At 37.6% G+C, this 24,559-nt stretch overlaps 1 protein-coding gene across 2 annotated transcripts; it reads left to right on the top strand.

The window, feature by feature from the left end:
• The first annotated feature begins 231 nt into the window (after positions 1–231).
• On the top strand, positions 232–24,488 carry Awh (LIM/homeobox protein arrowhead). 2 transcript variants are annotated; one of them, XM_069109024.1, is made up of 6 exons: positions 232–458; positions 12,165–12,448; positions 20,166–20,383; positions 20,861–21,109; positions 21,648–21,821; positions 22,200–24,488. In XM_069109024.1, exons 1-6 carry the CDS (start codon positions 453–455, stop codon positions 22,304–22,306), a joined length of 1,038 nt encoding a protein of 345 aa, XP_068965125.1. In that variant the 5' UTR covers positions 232–452; the 3' UTR covers positions 22,307–24,488. The 2 variants fall into 2 exon arrangements, with proteins under 2 accessions (XP_068965125.1, XP_068965126.1); XM_069109025.1 differs by having other exon boundaries at positions 22,239–24,488.
• Positions 24,489–24,559: the final 71 nt, after the last annotated feature.

Below are 24,559 nucleotides of genomic sequence, written 5' to 3' on the forward strand. Positions count from 1 at the left end.
CAATCGAAAAAGCGTATCAACGTTAGCTTGGTGGGAGAAATGATGCGCTCGTGTGCGCCTCGTGGTAGTACACTTTCGTGTCGCTGGGCGGGTCGCGGCTCCACCAATGAGACACGGCGTAGGGACCGTGCCTGCGGGACGCCGAGGCCACGCCCACGTTTTTAGTGATACGATACTTCGCAGCGGGTCGTGCAGAGCCGCGACCGTGTAGCGTAGCTCGGCCGGGAATTACGTTATTATACGTCGAGCGCATCGAGTCTCGGGCCATGCTGCGCTCCTCGGGCGTAGCTGTCGCTTGCTTGCGCGTCGCGTGAACGCGTTTTACCTCTCGTGCCGTGCTGCGCGATGCCTTTGGGATCGCGGATTACGCCCCTGTGATCGATTATTATCTGAGGAGGGATCGGAGGTGTACAAGATCGTGGAAGTGCCTGGATCCGTTTGAAGAGGCAGTTATGAAGGTATGTGAATGCTAAGAGGTATTTTTGAGATAAAAGATGTTGTAAAGGTGGTTTTTGGGGATACAAGAAGGTTCGATTGGCAGGTTTTAATGCGAAGTATTTTTTAATAATGTTATCTGTTATATGAGTAGGTCAGTAAGTAGTTGGAAAATATTAGGAGTAGAGCTTTTAGTGTTTTGGTTCTTACTTATGTATCGATTTAGAGAGGCAGTTATAAGAATATGTGAATATAAAGCGGGTATTTTTGGGGCAAGAAATATTTGAAGGTGGGTTTCAGTATTTACGGATTATTTTTTAATAATCTTGTAATAGAAGTTACTATAGAATGTTTTTAGTTTATTGTAGACTTATTTTTTAATGATTCATTTATTAGAGGTCCCGCGCAGTAGCGCCGATTTTTCGTGTAACAGTTTCGCCGCTAAACAGCGAAACGATTTTGTTACTGTGCGTGTACGTAGCAGTAGAGCTGTTTGTTTTCGTCATTAGTTTTGCCATACATATATGCTACTAGAGAAACAGTTTTGTCGCTAATGCACGCGTGTTTATTAATTTTATAAGACTGACGACAACAAGAAAACAGATCAGTGGTTATCCAGTTGCTAGATGTTGCTAGATAAAAGAGTGGTTCTGCAGTCACGTCAACAAATGGCCTTTTCGTGAACGACAAAGTTGTCGCTAGTGTGCGGAGGCTGCTTACAGAAAGGAACTTGTAATTGGTTAAAAGTTATTTGCGTAAGATATGATAAAGAAGATAAAATAGGAAACAATAAAAAAAAATTCACAACGAGAGGTTACAATGAAAAGCTCCCACTTGTGCGTGATTTACCTCAGCCATAAAATTCTTAGATTCGTCGCGGTCTGATGAGGTTGATGAGCGTTGGTGGACAGTAACACCAGGTAGAGAAAAAGAAAAAGAAAGAAACGGTGTGAACGGATGGCGGGGAATCCTCGAGCCGGATCAAGCGACCAACCATAACTTTGCATCCGTCGTGTCGCAAGGCGCGGTCGTCTCAAGCTGAAGCAGCTACATGCTAAATATATGTACGTAGCTACATATATAGGAATAAACGAAATAGAGGTAGCGGATTACGGTCGATCGGTTGGCGCGATTGTCTTGTCGCGATGTCGATCGTGTGTCACTGCTGCTATCTCGCAGTGTATGTTAAGTATTGCTGAATCGAATACAAGCGGACTGTTCTAATGCATACATACTCGACGCGCTTTCCGCGTTATCACCGGCGCATTGATGCGTGTCGATGCTCGAATCACAAGTTTAGAATCGCGGAGACATTGAAAATTGAATGTCGTAAGCGGTTATAGACAAGTATATTTATGAGTGTTTGTAGTAAGATAGGGTTATTTGAATCATCTAATCTTCAACATCATAAAATTCAATCTTGAACTTTGTACAGAACAATCAAACTTGTACGTTATGAGATGCCATCGATCTTCGACTAATAACGAAAGAATGAGAAAACATCGTTTTAGGTTTAGCAAGAAGAAATATCAGAAACTGAAAAATGATTCGAGTAACCCTACGGTAAGATAAAGCCAACGAGGAAATTAATAAAATAAACAGAAGACTGAATAACTTGTAGAAACAAAGTAATATGCACGCGGGTAGCCGAGATCAGATTCATCACAAGACGTTTGTATCTTAACGTTAATCTTGACAAGGAAATGATTGACGTTTTTTCCCGATATTTATTAATATTTCTATTGTTGGCACTTATTTATTCTTTTGTAGTTATTTAACCATAATTACTATTCGTACATACAAGGAAAGCACCGGTAAAATCTATCGACGAATAGCAAAAAGATTATGTTTACCTACAGATCGAGATCTCTAAGTGGTCCACGTTTTGGTAATGATATACCTATTTAATAACCCTAATTGAGGGTTAAGGAACTGTTAAACCCTTTCAAGACCAACGCTTCTAGACTTGTGAGAAAACTTCCGTACCCTTAATTTTTCCGTATATAGTCAATCTAAATGGATAAATGCATAAATGTGGAAATAACTCCTTAAAAAGGTCGGTGTAAAAGAACGATCTGAACGTAAAAACACGTCTTGCACGATTGTCCAATGTCACGATTTGTAGGAACAGGTCGCGGTGTCACGGGCATTTAAGCAAATAACACGTGCGCGTCCTTTCTGTATCGTTTACTGTCGCGGCTCGTACGCTTCGTTGGTACCGTTCGTCCTCTAAAAACGAAGCCATATAACTTCGGATCAGGCTGATGCGCCATTTTGCGCCTTACGCCGACAATTTACTGGACCACACACGTACTCACAGTACCATCTTGAAAGGTCCTTTCGTATAACAGCTCGTGTACTGCCCTTCGCGTGGGATGTGCCTCGTCTCTCAGATCTGATCTTACAGGTATTTACGATTTCGCCCCGTGTCTGCGTAGGTATACTTTATAGATATTCACTAGCAAATGAGCCACGGCTGTTCTTTAACGAATCATACGTCGCATTCGTTCCGCCACGATATTTTTATGCGCTTTATAATTTCTCTTTTTTCCGATTTTCGGTAGTCGTATGTATCACTCACGGTAATTAGAAGAATTGTGGTTGGAGATTTGTAAGTACATATTATTTTACGACGCGGCTAATCTGTTCCGGGTAGAAGAAGCGCTTAACGAACATGTCCATTGTAGATAATTTTCAATAGCATGCTTCTGTTTTGTTGCGTCTACGATTGTTAATACGTTTATACTATATTTTATTGTTATATGTAGCTGTGATTTTGCTCGGTGCAACTTCCGGTTATGTCGCGCGTTTGCTTTCTGGCTTCTATGATTAGACGGCGTTTTCTCGTATACTTCTGACATTGTTATACTATACGTGTAGTTTACCAGATTTTTAAAACATATTGTGCAGTGTATAAATCGCTGTAGTGCATTATCAATGTTAATATGTGTGCTGCGAAACAAAATCTACTGAGAAGATAGAGATAAAAGTGGAAGAAACATTAACCTGTTACTTGTTGGATTATTAGTTAGGCAGTTTGCGAATAGACACAAATTGCCATATTACAGTTTTTATCCTTTTTCGCTAATTTTATCCTAAATAATTTACGGTTTGTTAAGTCGAATGTAAGCGTAAATTTTACACTTTTGAGATGGAGTGTTCTAAATAGATATTTGAAATCGTAAAATTTCGAACAAATATTGGTGGAAGACTTGGAAGTCAACATCATTGCGGCGTGTCTCCGATCCCATAGATCGTAACTCCGGATGATCCGTTTTATGAAGGACACCAGTTAGATCCACGTACTTCTTTTCGTCATTAATCTTGCTTGATCTTTTGAAGTCTTCACCGTTAATTCTAGTTTATCGATCCGATTCACTTAACGGGTATTTCGCCACTATCTAGAATGCCAAGTATGTTTTTACTAATCCATTAAACATTTAATATTTTCTTATTTAACTGATTCGAAAGACCATCATGTCGATATAACAGTATTTCGGTATTCTTTAATTATATCTTAGCATCTGTTTGACTGAAATCTGTCAAAGTAGCGGATCTTAGTTTCCTCTCTTTTTTGCAATCATGGTTTTGTCAAAATCGTTTTTTACTTTTATTGTGATTTAAATATGATACGTAAAAACGAACTATCTCATTATTTATTTATCCTCATAACACAATCTACTTTATTTAATCAATTATAATTATCTATATAGGCAATACCTACCTATATTTAAGTAGGTACATTTATCGAAATTGATTATTTTAGTATTAATTTTATTTTAATATCCTTTGGATATAAACATTTATAAACATTCGACGATGTCGATCATAACTGTTAATACATTCGTAAATTTACTAATTCGCAAATTTATTAAACATTTTTCTTGCCCATGTTGCCTATAGTTTTATTTACATAAATTTTGTGCTATTCATCAGTGACAAAATATGAAGAAAAATGAGCAGATGTTGCCAGAAAAGATAGGTACTTAGCCGTTAAGTATATATAATTAGGAACATAAAATAGCGTCATAAATCACGATGAAGATATCATAAATCAAAAGTGAAAATATTTTGGAGATTTTCACCGAGCTTATCTTATTTCACCGATAAGTATTATAAATTTATACGATAATAAGGTGTTATGTAGTTTCGTTTAGTACTTATGACATTCCTACGATCGTAACGTAAACGTATTAGAGATTACTTTAAGCTTCCGATATATAGGTACAAAAATGTATTAGAATAATATGATAGCGTGAACAATGAACTCGTGACTATTAGAATGTTAGGAGTGTATTATGCAGGAAGGTGCATTAATCTTAGGAGAATAAAATTGTTGATTATAAAGAAATGTACAGTTAGAATCCATTACCGTTTGATGAACTACCAACGGTACTGCGTAGTATGAAACTTTAGCAGGAAATGTTTATAATCAGATAGCGAATGTTTATGTAAATTTGTATTTTTCTGAAAAATAAATCTCTAACGAAAGAAGATAAAATTAAAACAATCTTATATAAATCGATTGTTGGAAACGTGTTCTATAAAAATAAGAAGTGACCAGCCATATTTCGCACGCTCAACGTACTCGTCGAAGTCAAAAGAAAGAGAGAAAAAAGAAAGGATGAAATAAAAGGAATCGGCATGGAGAACTGCGGATCGGGGTAATAAATTGATTCGACGTGGCCAAGGAAACGCGTCACATTAACATATGTTTGCATTTTATTAATAGAGTGCCAGAAGTGTGGCTCGATTCGTTTTGCTTCTACAACTATTGCGATATATTATCGCCCCTATTTCTCATATCGACTTTTTTCTCTTAATTCGCGGAATACACACTTTGTCATCGACGCGCCGACATTTCTTCGCGCGACCGTAGCGAAACAAAATTGTTCCCCCTATTAGCATAACCGCCACATTTCGCTTATACACATACCAATAACAAAGTATAGGAAACTCGTATAAAATCATAGATATGAACTTAAGATTCTAAAATTATAATTAGACTGCAGATTTATAGGAAATTTAAAAATACAATGTTGGACAGTATGCACATAATTCGAAAGAAATCCTGTAATCAAGATTGTACTTATAGGTATTAAATAGCGAACGTAAAATAATAAAAATACAGATAAAAATTTCAGATATGGTACTTACATTAACGATAAAACAAAATCTCTTCTTTCGCCAATTTCGACCTACGGTTAAAGCCGTATATACGTAACGATATTATCTTACACAATGTTCATTTAAGTAACTCGCAGCATATTTCTTACGCCATAACTTATGACCCATTTAAAAAGCAAAAAATTATCATCTTATTGGATTCACAAACGTAAAATAAATGATACCTCCGATATATATATATATATATATATATATATATATATATATATATATATATTACACTACCATTTACAAAACTGCTATCACTCCGTTAATTAAAATCTTCTCACTGTCTTACTATGGTGGGCTCCCGAATTACATATCAACACGACTCCCTTCTGCGGTCGGTTTCTTCGTCATTACGTAGTAAATGATTCGAGGTAATCGCGAAACGAATCTGCTGCCCGTGCTTCGATCCGCCACATCCACTCACAGCCGTGCTATACATCCACTAGAATAGGAATGAAAAACCGACAAAAATCATGAAAAGTCGACATATTATATTGTGTCGCGTGAAAACGAAAAATCGGATGGCGATTTAAATAGATTTCGAGTGGCTTCTCTAGAAGATCCATTGTACCTGCGGGGGATCGTTTCACCCCATAGACCACAATATCTTTATGGTGGGGAGGACTTTTCTACGAAGGCGTGTAGAGGCTCGTGCCCTTGGATACCACTCGAAAAGCCGCTGGAAACACACAAAAACCCGGCAAGAATTATTTTCAGTGGAACATCCTTTTTCTTGCCACCCCCTCCCCCTCACTCACGCACGCACACACACACACACACACACACACACACTCTCTCTCTCTCTCTCTCTCTCTCTTTCTTTCTTCTTTCTTTTCCTTTATTGTTGTGTTTGTCTCGTTTTATTTCGAGCGGTGGAGTATCGTCTGAAAGAGCCAGCCGAAAGAAGGATGCCCGTAGTGGGCCACTTTGTCAACTTGTCACCTGGGTTGCGAAGGATGCGAGAGAAAACGAACGAAAGGCCCCTCGGGATCAAGGGAACGGCGATCGTTCTTGTTCGCACCAGGAAGTCTTTGCTTCTTCCCTTCTTCATCGAGATATTTCTTCTTTTTATTCCTTTCTTCTTTGCGTTCGATTGAATGGAAAAGACGTGGCTCTTGGAGTTTGAAGGAGTTGTAATGTATTGAGAGTTTGATCTTAATTTGATGGTTGCTGTGATTGGGTTAACTGATCCTAAATTTTAGTAGGATTTTTAGAGAGGGAAAGGCAGGCAGGTATAGACGATTGTGTCTTTTTCTAAGATTCGAAAATTAACTTGAAGTTCAGATTGAATTTTAACGTGAGAATGTTGGCTATTTATTAGAAATTAACGTAACAACTGTTTCGTTGTAAATATAGTCGCGTATTTTAGATTTTCTATTGGTACTATACCTTGAATTATTCCGCATATTTTATTGTGCTAATTTTTGCAATTATTAATTTCCTATTAATTGCATACACACCTTCAATTTGCTTATAAGTTTCTCAAACGCATAAATTAAATAGAAAGACAAATTATCCCAGTCATTGGATAATTATTCAACTAGGAGAGATAAAAGTTTCACACGAAACGAATTAAACGATCTACGTAAGTAAGTAAAGGAAATGAATATAGAAAATAGGGTCGTAGGCATAGCTGGCACGTGTGACTATACACACGAGTATAGCGATATAAGTGTTACACGTACGTTTAAAGTTCATATACTTAATCACGAACTTGCACAGCCTTGCAGGTGAGAAATTCAAGTGGAAGGCGGTGTAGGTGCGAGGTTAATTAACGACTCGCAGATAATTTGTCGATATCGAACACGCGTAGTAGACGGTCTCTTAGTGAAAATCAATATATTTACTGCTTTGTAATAAAAGTTGATCTGAAAATACTATTATGGAGAAATCGTGTTTCGTTTCTTCCTCAAGTTATAGCGCAATATAGGCACATAATTAATGGAATCATGTACAGTTCGATTAAAACGTATTTGTTCGCTTTCTACCTTTCATTTATTTATTCGTTATAATATTAGTCATATTCGTTGCAATATGACTGAGATTTTATACCTTTTAAGATTTTATACCGAGATTATTTATGAAAGTCGTTTACATTCGCTATTCAAATTTCGCAAATTTCAACGATCTTTACAAAACAAGTTAAAAAATTGTTGCCTAAAATATGTAATACGTCTAAAAACAGAAATTTACCAAAAATTCTATCATCGATTATGCATCTACTCGACGAAAGGAAATTCTAGAGAAGTTCATTGTTGGCATCGGGGACGAGTATTATCGTTATTACCTCGTACCTACCTCGAGTGACATTGGCGGGAGACAAGCGGTCGAAGGGAAACGAAGAAGTATCGATTTCAATGGACACCGTGTCGCGGTACCGAAAGTGACACGAAGCCGCGAATACCGTAGGAAAGCGCATACTGGGACCCCCATAGGACCTCCCGTCGACAGGCTTTCAAGTTTGAAAGTCATACCCCGGTGGTGTGCCTCGTCGTCGACAAGGGGACCGAAAGCGAAACCACTCGAGAGGCAAGAATGGGGCCTCATGGCTATTCTGAATAGAGGCGTGTACAAACCCGGTGTACGATGCCACACTGCGAAACCGTTCACCGATCTACCTTTGTGTAAATAAGGCAATAAGGCGAGCCAAGCGGGATTACTCTTCGTTTAAGTCTGCAGATCGGATTATGCGAGATACCTTGACGTTTTTAGGTAGACAGGAAAGAATTGTATAAGGAAGATGTGGGGAAGCATGCAGTTTTAGATTATTTAGATCAGCAACGAGTTTGATCGTTGTTTGAAAGATATAGACATAAAAATATCCATAGTATTGTACTCTGTATAATATTTAACCCTTTGCACTCCGAATTTAAATTCAATTCCGTTACCAGCAGCTCCCAACGCTTTTAAGTGTTTCATTTGAAATTTACTTTAACTAAAAAATAAGACAATTTAAATAAATAAAGGAAGAACCAAATTCACTTAAATACCAGTTTTATTCGCACTATTGTTATATTTTGTAATTTTTAAGTGTATGATATATCTTGAAACAATTTCCACGATGCAATCTTGGTTTTCTTTAACATGTTTCACAAAAAAAGGTAGGAAAGAATGTCGAGTGGGACTCGACAAAGGAGCTCCTGAGATAAAAACTAATATCGAGTAACGCTCGACATAGGAGTGCAAAAGGTTAACAGATAAATCAATTTTCTGCCTAAATTCTATTTTTTTAACCGTATCCATGAAAATATGAACTTGCGTAAAAATCCGCAGTCTACTTACTTGCTTTCTATTCCATCGAGCAAATTCGTGTTTCTTCTGACATTATTTTCGCTTAAACGCTTAACCTGATTCAATATATTGTCGGTGTCCAAGAGACCATTACAATTACAACTGTGCGTTTCTAGAGAACATTCGTTCGTTTTCAAAATGTCTGCGGTTCTCCTGTTATATTGTTTCATACGCTTCCTAATAAAAGAAAAAGAAACAAAGGGAAAAAACGAACCTACGTAGAAACGACGGAAAGAGAAAAAAATTGAAATTTAAAGAACGACGATCAGTGAACTTCCGTCCCCTTGTAGGAAGACCGGGTTCTGAAGTATCATTCTCATAATAAACTCCGAAAATCACGCCCCTGACAGGCCGTGCGACCGCAGAAAGCAGGATTCGAAAGAGTCCGGGGTTAGGTACAAATAGGAGGGTATGCCGGTTCACCATAACTTATGGGGCTGGTCCTATGTGACGAGAACGCGTCTCCATGATGGGCACTGTATGCGGAACCTTACAACACGCGTGTTCTCTCAAGCGTTAGGTGTTATATAGGTATAGAAGCAGCACCTACGAGGCTTGCAGGTATTACATTACAATGGCATTATGTAACTCCCATACGCCACCATTGTGGAGCCAGTTGTGACGTATGGTTAACCACCAACCATAACCAACCAAATGTTCGCACGTTCTAACTGTGTAAGGATCTGGAATACGTGTGTATGTGTGTATACCGGCGTGGAAGTATTGATAGTATTTTGGAGACAGAAGACATACATAATATCACAAGATCTTTGAGAGAGCTGTAAGGGAACAGGGTTTATAAAATTAGTATTAATCTCTCTTCTATGAAAGATAATTCGACTTTTATTTGGCGCTATATGTAATCGTTCAAATTTATAAAACAGACTAATCTTTTTCAAAAATGATAGAACTCTAATAATTAATTTAAATAAATTTATTATTAAATAATTAATAATAATTAAGTAAAGTCTCGAGTCTCGTAAAATAATTGTATAATTTTTATCAAACCACATAACCATCTTATAATCGAATAATTCTAATCAATTATATCGAAATACACGATATTTTCTCATTATTTCATTATCAAAGACTATGTAACAGTGTTCTAGAATATACAACTAACTACAACGTAGGTACATAGTTTAGTTGTCCTCTACAAAACTCGAAGTTCATTTTAAGAATGTTGTATCTCTATGAATCTCGTCTTTCGCTTCTTTGAATCGCCGCGTTTGAGTTCAGCTAGGAGATTCGCATGCTTTTTGATATCGCGAGGCATATATTAGGCTAATAGCCCGAAAAGAGTCTAATCCTCCGTTTTACGATCCCGCCTCGCATGCAACCGCGGCTCGTTATTGTCACCTATAACTCTCCCTCTGCTGGGCCAACCGCTAACTTGTGGGTGTAGAAGTCGTGACACACGAATGAACCAGTCGAAACGATATAGCCGGCGATATTTTAACCACGGATTTATTACGACGGAAGAAAAGGCCTAAAGCTGGAAGATTAACGAGCGACTTGTGATCAAGTTTATGTTTAACGCAAATTTCTAATGTTGCTAAAATGCGTGGGCTAGATCGTGCGACCATTGTTTTAGATTATGCAAGTAAGTACAGATTGGACAAATTGCAATCCAACGAACCAACCGATCTTTCCCAAAACATGTACTTCCAAGTGATGTACAATATAAAAAACCAGAAAATAAACACACAAGCAACCCCTCCATCGTTCCTTACGAAAGTTTATTTACTCGGCACGCCCCGCTCGTTCAGAAATCATTTAGCTCCTAGCATTCTGTAGCTCGATCGAATCGCGAATCCGACACGAGTCGTCGTAACAAGATCGCCGACACAATGACGGAAGGCGGCTGGACGCCACGGTTGCCCATTTAAGCATCCCATTGGAGTATTCCAACCCCCATAGAACCATCATGGGGATGTTACGGGGTGGGCTGGCCACATATATTACACCGGTGCTCGCAGGACTTGCGTGTACGACACAATACGAGTCTGTACGCGAGGGCATGCGTGTTACTATATTGAAAGGGAACGTCGACTTTGAAGCAGAGGGTTCGTGCTACCTTCTGCAGATCCGTGGCTATGTTGGCAACGGTGTAACGCTTCCCTGCAGGGTGCCATTTTCGCTTGACCAGCTGCTGAACGAAGTTGTATGAGAGTTTGTAAACGGAGAATTAGCGGAGACTTCGGTGATACGTTGATGTACATCACGCATGCGGCTCTTCATGGCGGAATGCGAAAAAGTTTCTCGATGGATCTACGCTTTAGCTGTTCGCAGCGTTTCTATTACGAATTTATATCAGATAATAACATATCAAATAATAAACACTAGAAACTTTCACTAGGACACATGTGTCCCTCGTTACAACATGGATCGAAAGGGTTAATGGAAAATGTGAGAATGGTTCTTTGTAAGAGAGAATGGCAAAATATAAATTGCAAAATGTGTGATTCTAATTAAATTTTCTTTAACGCTACAAATTTTCCAAACAACCTAATATTTAAGCAGTTGTTTTATAACAATGTATTAGGTTGTCCGAAAAGTGTCTTTCTTTTACAGACACGTCTTTTACAACGACGCATCTTTATATAAACATGAAACCTAATCTGTCAAACGTTGTGATCTCTATCTTGATAGAATAAAATGGATCATACGTAATTTGATAAAATAATATAAAACGAAAAATGTTGTGCATCCATTATTTCCTTATAAAACGGAAGAAACTTTTCGGACGACCTAATACAAGTGCTTACGAAGCTGAGCCAGTCTTCGCACGATTGTTCGATACGCAGAAAAAAGACTGGCAATGCCATAACGAAGTCAACGTTCCCCTGTTAGTTTTCCTGTGAACGGTATTGTGCCACGCTATCCCATGCAGAATTCAACAAACAAACTATCGGATGTTCTTGTCACGAAACCTATGACACACTTGATGGATGCGTGTGTTTCGATCAATCTGTTTCGATGCAGTTTACTATGCCTGCTATTCGCAAATCCTTTCCTACCTTTTCAAACGTGCGTACACTTTCGCTCGAGAATTTTCTGATACATTCTTCGTTAAAAATATTTTATATTTGAATTGTCATATATTATTATGTTATATTTTGTATATTTTTAGTAGATACTTTGATTTTTTTAAATAGCGTACTTGTACACGTACAGCTCACTTTACATTACAGCTTTCGTTCGCGATGGTTAAGCATCAACGTTTCCGAGTTTTTCTCACGCTTGCTTCAATGACATTACAGACGGAGATAGAAGATATGACGAGCGATGGCGTGTGCGAAGGCACCGGTCCGAATCTTGCTACAGCCGAAAATGCCGGCGGGTTGATAGGGCCGGAAATGTCGCCAAGCGTGATGGAGTGCGGCGGATGCGGAGAACGCGTCCGTGAGCGCACTGTTCTTTGCGTCGGCGGTCGAACTTGGCACTCGAGGTGCTTGAGGTGCTGTGCTTGTGCCAGGCCGCTACATGATCAGCATTCCTGCTTCTTGAAGGGCATGAGACTCTACTGCAGGCATGACTACGCTCTGTAAGTTGATAAATAAATCTCCATTGTTAGTAGGTATTAAAGCCTCCTATATGCGAACTAATAGAGAGACAAAAATATTCGGATAATAACAATCATTTTTCTGATGTTAAATTTCGTTTGGTCACATACAGATCAAAGAAATTGTCATTGCTTGCTTCAATATCCGAGAACATTAATTTAATTTGTTTACATAAAAAAGCTATTAGTTAAATGAAACATATGTAATGATACGTAACAGCATATCTATTTATCATTTGATAAAGCAATAATAATTTCTATATAAAGCGATGATAAATAGCTTTCAATCGTCTTAGTATAGAATATTTACGTCATCTTCGCAACGAAATTTTATAGAATTTTACTTTTACTAAAAATGGCTTTTTTATGAAGAACACAAGAACTTTCGTGGACAGGTAAATTTATTTATAAGATTTCAGAAAAATGTAACGTTACGTAGAATTGACAGGTTACAAATAATATCAGTAGCCAGAAATATTCTCATACGTATATCTGCATACTATGATACTGAAACAAAAATTCTGTTACACGTTCAACGAGAAAGCCTAAATTAAAAACGCGCTCAATCAAAGATCGAATAATAAAGATAACGGAGTTTATCAGGGGAAACTGCAATGCTTTAGCGTATATAGCTACCGTAGAAGTAAAACGAGACATACCGCGAAGCATAAATCGAGATCAACAGAACTCGTAATTGCCATTGCGTCGTCAAAGATCTACGTTTCCTTGTAGTCGCAATTTAGTGGTCGAAAGAGATTCAATTATTGCGATAACAAGCAACGAGAAGGCAAACCTGGTTGTTATGTGTAATATTCAAATGTGTGTTGATCTATCGATAGAATAATAAACCGTGGTAAAAGTGTGGTGTGCCATGTTTTCATTATCAATGCAATAAATAACAATTCGTTGGAAACCTCTTAATCGACCCGCACGAACGAACTAGAGTATTGCCTTCGTGGCAATCCATAAGTGACTCTTCGATCGATCGATTGGTGATTGTAAATCAATGTTAACATTTCTATAAATTAACCGTGTTGTATGGTAAATATCTGTTTTATCGGCTACGAATTAAGTTGTTACATTACTGAATGCAACGGAATGAAACTCACAGGAATTTATTAATCTTCCACTGTTTATAAATCGTTGAATTTTTATTATAGGATACATGACTGGAAATTTTCGTTGGAATTGAAATATCGATCATACTTTCTGTTACATTCCCTAGAGAAATTTTAGAATCTTGCAGATTTATCGATTCTTTATAAATCATTGAATTTGTATTATTCGCCGTCAAAAATTCTTGTTGAAACTTTGCAGTTATAAGGTAATGACAACTTTATAGAATTTAAGAAAAAACATGGAGAATTATGAAAGGAAATTTTGTTTACATTTCTTGAAAACTGGGGCGTATAGTTTCATCTTACAAAAATTCAACTACCTCCTCTATTTACTTATACAACGTAAAGATACGTTGTTCGACACACATTGCCTTGTAGCGGAATCGGATAATGACTGATCGAAAGCTGTTTGTTTCGGATATTTTCGTAGGAAGGATGACCAAGGGACGAAAAGAAGCTTGCAGTGACTGGTCGATTGTACGCGAAGAATTCGAGTCGAACACTTTCCAACGTGTTTATCCAACTGTCAATCAACTTTAGTTCGGTCACCTGGCTGTTGCACCAGCCTGTCTAAAATCACGTATCGTGATATCCGATCGTGACGAGCGACCGGTATCGCTGTCTATATTATCGAACGCGGAAATCAATGTAATCCTCAGAAGAAAGGAAATGAAAAAGAATAAAGTGAATTCATTGTGTATTATGCTATGGTACTACTGTACTCTACTGTACAGTCATTTCTTTCGATTTCGAATTTGATGTGTTTCTATAATTACTTGGAATCGTCGAAACGAATTTTATTGTTCATCGATTTAATGTTTCAGACTTTTGAAAATTGCATTAAACTCGCAACTCGACTCTCGCGGGGTAATATGGATAATTATTATTCTTTAACACTTTGACTGCCACGGTTTCTCCTGTGACACCATGGTGGTAATTGGTGATCGGAGCGCTTGAACTTCTTACAATTGTAAAAATTGAATGAAAAATGGCAATTAGGGCATTTTGAGTATAACCGATAAATAGAAGATACTTTGAAATAAAAAGTGCCCCATTGAACAATTAAACATTTTTATTAGAACGTCAATAAAAAAAAAATGAGAACAAGTCTTGCATCTAACGGTGCACTGTATTTGCATCCATGTCTTTGACGGGTAATCTACGAATATTATTATAAACACACTTTAGAAAATAATCGTAAATGCTGCTTTATAATCATAAAATTGAAGTTAGAAATGTGCACATACCTTACTATTATATATAGAACGAGTAAATACCGTTTACTAATATCTTCTACACGTTTCAACAATATATTCTGGACGTTTTGCTTACGACGAAATAACGAATGCGAATGGTTTGTTGAAATAAACGAAGCTTTGTTATAATATGTCGCTATCAACTGTTACCAAGGCGCCGTGGTGGTCACCCGTGACCACCAATGAGATAAACGATCCATTAGGGAAGAATATTGTCTTATATCATCAATTTATTATTATTTTGCCATTATATAAAAATACTCCCGTGGCGTCCTAAGCGAAACATGTGATTTTGACGTGTCAGCCAAAGTATTAACAAGATACCTACGATGTATAGCCTTGTTTAGCCTGCAGATGTTAGAAATTCTAGTAATAAAATAAAAAATTATGAAAAGTTTAGCAACAGAGAGTCGGCATTCTCTGTGAAGACAGTTGCAGGATTTTTTCGCGGCGTAGCTGTCTTTTTGAGGGTCAAAGTCGTGTATATGCGGGAGGTCCTGAGGAATCTGCCGCGTAATTTTTTCGACTGACGTTTTTCGCCTCGTAATGCTGGCTTACGATGACCCGGTCGACAGGATCCACGACCCGTAGACACGTCGACAACCGACTCGGAAAGAAACGAAGCCACTATTTCGATTTACGCTCGGCTCGCCGTGATAAATGATCGAAAACTATACCGTGGATACCTCGAGAATCGAGGACACCGCTTCACCGAACCTTCGTTCAATTCGTGATTGAAGTGTTGATACAATGTGACCTAATTAATACTCCATTGACACGATCCTTGGTATTTTCGATTGGAATGGGTGTAGGTATAAGTGTGTGTACAGTCAGTCACGAAAGTCTACATACACTTATCGACTTTTGTATATCTGACTTGGGTATCAAAGAAACCAGAAGCGTACTTCATCACAAAATTATTTACATTTATTTATATCAATATGATTAGGCATTATTAGGGTGTTTCTAAGAGGAATTGAAAAAAAAGAACAATCAAAGTATTTGATTTAACTCGGAAGAATATTGACATACAAATTGCATTAGACATGACAAAACCTTTAATTTTTGTAATCGATGTAAGCACGTGTTTCGAGTAATCGTAAAAGGAAAGAAAACTGAAACACGTGTTAACAAATTCGATATGTAGTTCTAGTTTTAATAACATTTTTCAAACGACAAACCTTTTTGTTATACTTATATAATTTACAAGTTAATCGTCATCAATCATACAAAATACAGATCATTTCAAGATGATAGAGTTTAATCTTCGACGAACAGGAAACAATGAGATTGGTGATTTTATAAGAAGCTTCCCTGAAGGATTAATTTTCGTTATTTTCGGAATTCATCCTGCCGGCTCTCTGGGGATAGGATCTGCATCGGTTATGATAAAAGAAAACTGACAATCGCTTGCTCAAAATTCAAATCCCTTCCTAGAGATTGACGTGGGCGAAACGAGAAAGTTGTTCTTGCAAGCAGGATAAATTAGTGCTTCACTAAGAGACAATAGGATTAAAACGGATTCTTTTTTGTCGCTTGAGTATCTGTGTGAGATTCAGAATTTACGATTATGCATTACAAATGTACATTCTTCTTCTTCCCTATTAAATCGCTATGAATTGTTGCAGGTATTGTAGAGTCGACCAGACGATATATGTATTTACAGCCTTGTAGCTTTTAAAAAGTTCAAAAGAAAGGTTTTAGTTCAAGTACATACGATTACAATGATTTGTATCGAATGATTTGTATTCAATAGCTTATTATCGTGTAATATGCATCGAAAGCTATGCTGTTTTGAATGAAATGTGTGATTAGGAAAGATATTGGGTGTGTTAAAGGGATTATGTTCAATAGAGTGGTGGCATTGATCTATTAAAATGTCTCGATTTTTATACACTCTCTATACTTTTATACTTTTCCTTACATTCCATAAATTGTTATTTCTTAGTATAGAAGAAATCTTATCGAATATCTAACAGTAACAAACTTTAGGAATCGAATTAGCCGTACATCAAAATCCACGATCGAAGCTTGCTCAATTTCCCATCAAAACGCGTTTAAAACCCTCCACGACACTAATTAAACTTCAATACCTAAACCACCCTCTGATACTTGCAATTTCCACAACCAGTTACTTATATACTATCCTAAAGCCTCGCTTAAACGAAACTGCAGCAATGTCGACAACGAAATCCTCACACCCCGTGTTGCTCGTTTTCTCCGTTCGGTAACATCGCCTGGAAACTCCTCTCTCAAGCTCTCTAATACCATATACCCAAGCGAAGAGGTAGGAAACTTTTTCACTGGAAGCTAGGCCGGTGTAAACGGTAGCCGTGTAGCGGCAAGACACGAGCATGCAACACGACACACGCACGCACGTCCAGATGAATGGCTGCAGAGGTGGGTGTTATGGGTGCATCGGTGAGCCAACAACCCGGAGGAGCGTCCTCGGTTAACGACAAGCAGCAGCACGACGGTGGCTTCTTCACGGCCAGTGTGTCCGGTGTGGTCGCTAGTGTGCGCCACGGCCGGTAATTAAACAACGACTAGCGGCCATTAGCCCATTATCATATTCATGAACACGGAAAGTGCATCCCGATTCCTCGTCCGGTTCCTCCGGCAACCGATCCCAGCCTAGCTGTTTATACGATCTGTGTTCGCGAGTCCCTTCGTCCCCCTCGCGAAGATATCTTATGGGGCCACGCGACTACCCCGGTGGCCCCACCACCCCATTTCCAACAGAGAAAGTAACGAGTAGTATACCGGATGGGACTAGACTATATCGAGACTATAAGCGTGTTTCGACCGGGACATAGTTACTCGCGGGATTAAGAGGACGGTTCGGGCGAGAGCGAGCAGATATTTGCACGATACGCTTCCGAGTGCAGCGATGCTAATGGAGTTGATTGTTTTGTAGAGTATGAAGTACTGACGAGGTATAGTGAAACTGGGAGCGGGAATGGATGTATGGAGAAACGAATATATACCGAAGGTGTGGAGAAAGGGGAGTGTAGAATTGAATATTTATCGTGTACCTATGTAATGAAATCAGGAAATTAATAAAAAGCGGAGTCAATCAGTTTGACATTTGAGAAGCTCATATGTCGAGATACATCGATAAGTCGACGAAGAATAAAAGGTTACGAAACGGAGAGGATGTTTTTTTTCATATCGCTCCTTCTTCGATCAAAACTATTATAGAAAGAGATCGCCGGAGTAAAAGAGTACTTATACGTATATACTTATGTCATAGAACACACTGTACCATGAAAGATTGCTTTCCAAGATGAGAGCTGGGAAGAGAAACTTCTCTTCTCTCAACTTTCTTCTGTTCTTTCGAGTCTTTCTTCCGAAGACGCTTTCTAATGAAATTTTTCATTTCTCTTTCATTCTTTTCGTGTTTCTTCTTACATGCCTTTCACTAACATCCATTTGTTTTTAGTGTTTTGCATATGTAACAACCTTATTGTTTAATGTTTCATCGTATGTCAATAGTTCGTGTAAAATGTTCGTCGAATGAAACTAATTGTAAGATTTTCCAGTGTCGATTTCCCTTCTAACATTTCTGGCATTGCAGATAGTATTTTCTAAATATCTTTTTTCTCCTTGCCACTCTATTTCCTTCCTTTTGCTTCTACCATCTACACCTCTTCCCTCATTGCCTATCTATTCCCTCAACTTCCTCCTTATCTCACAACTCTCGTTTCTCTCTTTTTCGTCTCCCCTCATTTATTAATCCTTTTTCACTACGGTGTTCCCGCGCGGCAGCGCGAGTTTACATACACGCAAACATACTCTTGAAGGTTGCAACTCGCGCTTCGGGGTCCTGCAGTCATTTATTTGTCACAGGACGACCGGTACAGGCTGGCTTGTTCCAGGTAAACGCGCGTTCGTGCGCGACGCGTTATCTAAGACCGTTCTCCCGAGTGCTCTGCCGCTCTTCGAAGTACGAATTATTTCTCCCATCGGCCATTGCAATGCGCGCACATTGATAATCGACTCGCACCGTGTGAAATCGTACGCCGACATTTTTGGAGCTCCTCTCATCTTCTTTCAAGTATGATAATTTAGCGTTTTATTGGAATGTTCGATGCCCGGCTAATGGTAATTCCTGATTAAATTTAAATTATTTCGTTAACATAGAGATTTTAATGTAGTCTCAACTAAATGTACGCAGTTTTTAGTCTGTTTCGATGAAGTGGTGGAATTTTTGAACTATGGATTCGCGTGTTGCGTTGTAACGTAGAAATTAATATCTGAAAGCCATAAATGGAAAAGTACGTATACGTATTTCCCGTCTTTTATAAAAGAGTAATTTTCTAATTCGATATATTCTCAATCAAAATATTATTTTAGACTTTTGAAAACCATTAAAGCGTCAACTATGCAGACTAATATTAATTAAGTCAAACTAACATAATAATTAAACTAAAATTATTAGTTTCTTGCAACTTACCATCTCAATCGTAGAAACTATTTAGAAAGATACGAATTCGCATAAACGTTCGCCGTGTATTAACAATGATATCAATTAATGTCACAGTTTTATTCTCAAATTCTCTATATGGTCAGTCGTAGCAGGAAATTCACGATCGGACTAGGCGTTTTTCTGGTTGAGAGCGCGTCGATGGCCGGTTTATCGACTGCTGAATGTTCGAAGACGGGAAGAGCAGAGGTAGAATCGTTGACGCGAAACGTTTTCTTTACACTTCGCGGCGAACGCGTTCGTTAGAGCCGGACGAAGTTAAATCCTCGAGGAGCGAGCTACCATCGTTGAATTTATTGGCGCCATTGCCGCAGGTGGCCGCGTGCTGCGTGCCTGCGAATTCTTTACGACTGCTTCGGATTTCCCGGCATGCCATGGCATCGTTAGTCACCCGGCTCTTTTCATAGAAAAATTCCGCATTCTTCGCTTATCCTTTTCGGTCTCCGTTGATAAAATTAATGGAAAAGAATGGAAACGTTACCTGGAATTGTCGTGAGATTCAGATCGTTCGATCCTGAAGAAGAGACGTATGATTTTCTTGACTTGAAATATAGCAGTTACCTGCAGCTATCTTGTAGGTTCTAATGTAAAATTTACACTAAAAGTAATGCCAATATATTTGAACGTTTACTATAGAAAACTTGTGGAAAATTTTTAATTTATGAATAGGCCATGTGTTTTAAACGAAGGAGCTTGTTGCATATATTTGTTATACATTGTCTAAGTATTGTTGCACTTTTTATATATCGTTATATATTCGTTATGCTTATTTATTTTTAAAAATCTCCAAATTTCATTGATTACAACGAATAAAATTGTCTGAAATTAATTTTGTTTAGAACTTTTGGCGCCAAGTGTGCGAAATGTGGCCGAAGCGTGGGTGCCGGGGATTGGGTGAGAAGAGCCAGAGAAAGGGTTTACCACTTGGCGTGTTTTGCATGCGACGCCTGTTCTCGTCAACTTTCCACGGGCGAACAGTTCGCCCTCTTGGACGCCAGATTGCTTTGCAAAGCTCACTACCTGGATGTAGTCGAAGGCAACAACACTTCTTCCGATGGTGAGACTATGCCGATACTTTATTACGTTACCACAATATCTCTAATTAAGCCTTTCGTGTTCTATGTTGCATATAATTATAACATTGGCACGTTCATTGCTGGCCGGATGTCGCGTGTTCTTTCTCTCGTCGCTTGTTAAGTTTACCAAATAAGTAATTCGATCGTAAAACGATTTAACGATTGCGGAGATATAAAAAGTCGCTATTTATAATTCTAATATTCGACTGTCATTTTCGCTCAAAAATAGCGTTCTATTTGATAAGTATGTAGTTTGATATATTCTCGGTACATTGTAATCTTTGAGATTATCAAAATTTGTAGATTTAGTTTTTATATCGTTAAATCTGGAAAAAGCTTAGGGTTTAAGTTATTCGATGCTGGAATAAAAAAAATGACAAAATGAAATCTACAGACTCGGAGGGAAAGATTTAGTGGCGTAAGGAAAGGTGGAACACCTCTAATTGGTACTTTCGCAGAAGGCGGTGACTCGGAGAGCGGGCACAAGAGCGGTAACAAGGCGAAGAGAGTGAGAACCACATTCACGGAGGAACAGCTCTCTGTTCTCCAAGCGAATTTTCAACTGGACAGCAATCCGGACGGCCAAGACCTGGAGAGGATAGCGCATGTGACCGGACTCAGCAAAAGAGTTACGCAGGTTTGGTTCCAGAATTCTAGGGCAAGGCAGAAGAAGCATCTGCACACGGGCAAAATGAAAGGGCAACACGGTACTTCTTGCGTTTGTTTCTTTCACCGATATCTGTCCGATTTACAGCTGTCTAGTGAGACGACATTTCTATTTTATTTTCTTTATTATTCTGTCCCGCTTCTTTATTATATCCACGTTCTTATTTTACATTTATTTCTATACTATTTGATCAAGAGGTATTAAAGATTCTGGATATTTTGGGGGAATAAACGTTAGAAACTTTTAAGTAATAAATTTCGATAAAGGACGAAGTTATATGTCGAATGTCTCATTTCGATTGATTCACGTTAATATTTTTGAGATATTTTTTGTATAATTCCACGATAGTTTCACAAATTTCATTATACGAATATTATTTCAATGCAATATTTTTCCTTTTCAAAAGCAAATATGTGTACGTAAAGTAGAAAAGCAGATCTACAAGTTCTGTTTTTTCAAATGTCTAATGTTAAATACCTATAGGTGACCTTGAAATAGTGACGCATGTGGTTCAGCATATTAAAAGTAGCAAGAATTATCATAGCCTAGAATCAAGGAAACATCGTTTGCTGTTACAGTTCATCAGTCACCACCAAATTCTACCGCTTCCACAGGCGATTTCAGTCGGCACATCAATTTACATCTGACCTATTCGTTTCAACATCAACAGCAACACCATCATGGCCCCCAACCGCCGCAGTTGAGTCCAGCTACCTGCAAAAGCCCAACGCCATCCCTCTATCATAATCATGGTAAGAATATCAGAGATTTTCGCATGTGTGGGAAATCTGTTGCATGAATCTATCGCTTTTCTTTCAGTATAGCAGTCTTGACAGAGTATTCGATTAAATCGATAAATGCGATATTTTTCAAATGAGTAGTGTGACATATTCTTGAGAAAATAGTAAAAGATTTTTCATTAGATTTTTAACAAGAATAGAGACGTTAGGACTAAATTATCGTTTGAAGTATAGTAATAACATTAATTTCTCCCCTCAAACTATAAAATTAAGGGACAAAGTGCAAAGGGTTAAACGTGATGATGAAGATTATCTGCTTAAATTCAACAATTAGAATATAACGCGAGTTTATCAATATCCAAGGACGAAACAAAGTTTTGCTTTGAAAAGGTCTACTCTCTATCGCAACACCGTCAACTCTGTCTTCAGGCTCGGAACAATCGATGGACGAACTGTCGCAAGACTCGATGATGTTGTCGATGCCGAACGAGGTTTAATCGCCGCTGGATTAGCCGCATATTGTAAATATTCTTTGTTTAATCTTAAGGTTTCTTTCCCACGTTCATGAATTATTCTTGGTGAACACGTTACTCATTTCGATTTTATTCCTTCCACCGACCATATAGATAGAATATTATTATTAATTATTATTAATTATTATTAATTATTATTAATATAGAGTATTATTGTTATTCATTAAAATGTCGCGATCGAAGCTTTGACTTTGAAAGGCACAAGCTTTTTCTCGATATTCATTAAAAAAAAATTGGCCAAGTAACACAGACGATCCTTGTCCATATTTATCCTTTACCAAAGAAGCGAAAGAATATTCTATATCTTCTACTTTTGTCCAACATATTCCAATTTTTTTTTTTTTTAATAAAATATTCATCATATTAGAAAATTGCTGTGAGTGTATCCGTGATTAACACGATGGAACTGAAAAAATTCGGCAAGGATCGTTCTTGCTACAAGCTGCTCAATTCTATTGTATGTAAAAAGACGCAAGACGAATAGAAATTCTTTGAAAGTTTTTCTTTGAAATTTTATAGAACGTCGAGATAGAAAGACTTGCGGTGAAACATCGCGGTTTAAGTACCGAAGTATTTTTTATCGTAAAACGCGTTTTTAAAACACGTTGATTGATTACTTGTCGTACTTTAGTATCAACTCTACAATAACGTATTTATTCTGTTCATTGACCCTTTGAAGCGAGATAATGTAGGATAAATAAAACAAATCAAGTTTCTCACTTCATCTGTTTCAAAGAACGTGTTTCAAACGGTTCGACGGAACAATCTATATTTTAGTATTTTAGAATACATTTTATTAATATTCATCCAAATAGGAAATAAACACAGGTAAACAATTTTTCATAATTCTTGCTTTTTTTCATACTTAATATGTAATAAAAAATAAGTTTATTTGACCTTCTGGAACTACTCTAAATGACTACGTGTACGTAAAAAGTAGATTAATCATAATTACCCCAGTGAACATGTAAAACGTATACGCTTTTTAGTTATAAAGGACAAATAATTGATTAAGAAATAAATAAATTAATCAACGTTTCAGAGGGTTAATAAAGTTAACACTCTCGATACCTGTAAAACGACATTATTGAAGCATATATGTGTAGATCGAATGTTTTCTATGATTTAGAACGAAATCCGCCCAAATCGTTGTTAACCTATTAAGATTACCAGCAAAAGACGTATAGACGCGAATTTTTAAGACTGGACGGCAGCACAGCTCTCTCGCACTGGACCTTAAGCTTATTATAAATAAGTGACTACACTCAATGTTCCATGTTACGCGCTAACAGATTTGCGTGCACAAACATGGAAGTGAGTTGCGAATATTTCCGTAGCGATTGATGGGTGAAGATCAACTCGTAACGCGAGAATGAGATTAATCCTTTCCGTATCTTCTTTCAGCGTCAACATCACGTTCGTTGTATAGTAATTAATTTATGATAATTGCGATATTGCAAATGGAAAGGATTAATCGTGTGTCTTAACTTGGTAACCGAATCATCCGTTATCCAGGTATTTTCTATATTCGTAAAATTTCTCGTGAAATAAATTCCTCCAAATTCATCCAAATATAAATACAACATTTAACGATATTACTAAACATAATTTATAATTAAAATATCGAAGATTTATAAGTAAAAGAATGATTATTTCTAACAGATTGGAAATGCAAGTGACGATTTAACGCGTTTGCCCCGGTTGGCAAGTTAAAGTTGATTTATGAACTTCGATTACAAATAACGAATGCCCTTCACGGCCCTAAAGAAGCGATAAATGTAATTTTCCTTCTTTTTGAAAGAATAGAACGATAGTTGTCCTCACTTCGATTGATCCGCGGAATAACCTGATGTAATCAGGCTGTCGTTTTAATAAAACGTACCTATAAGATCGAGTATACGATTAGCGTAAACGAGAAATTCGAGTCGTCCGGTGTCCCCGCCAACTTACCGAAGCCTCGTTTCCTGTTTACTCGAGTCTCTGGTATCCCGGGGTACATCAGAAAGCAATGTTCCGAATGAAAGTATCTTTTACAGTGTTTAGATAATTAATTGTGTAACCGTAAAAGGATCATTATTTAATATACACACGACACACATGTACTGTGATGTAAATATTGTAAACTAAGTATATATACAATATAAAATGTTGCACATATTTCTTTGTTTCCGTGTTTATTCCCCATCCTATGAGTGTGTATCTTTGAACTTTATTAAC

Source organism: Bombus flavifrons, chromosome 3 (genome assembly GCF_040668555.2).
Source record: "Bombus flavifrons isolate JBK064 chromosome 3, iyBomFlav1_principal, whole genome shotgun sequence".
NCBI lineage: Eukaryota > Metazoa > Arthropoda > Insecta > Hymenoptera > Apidae > Bombus > Bombus flavifrons.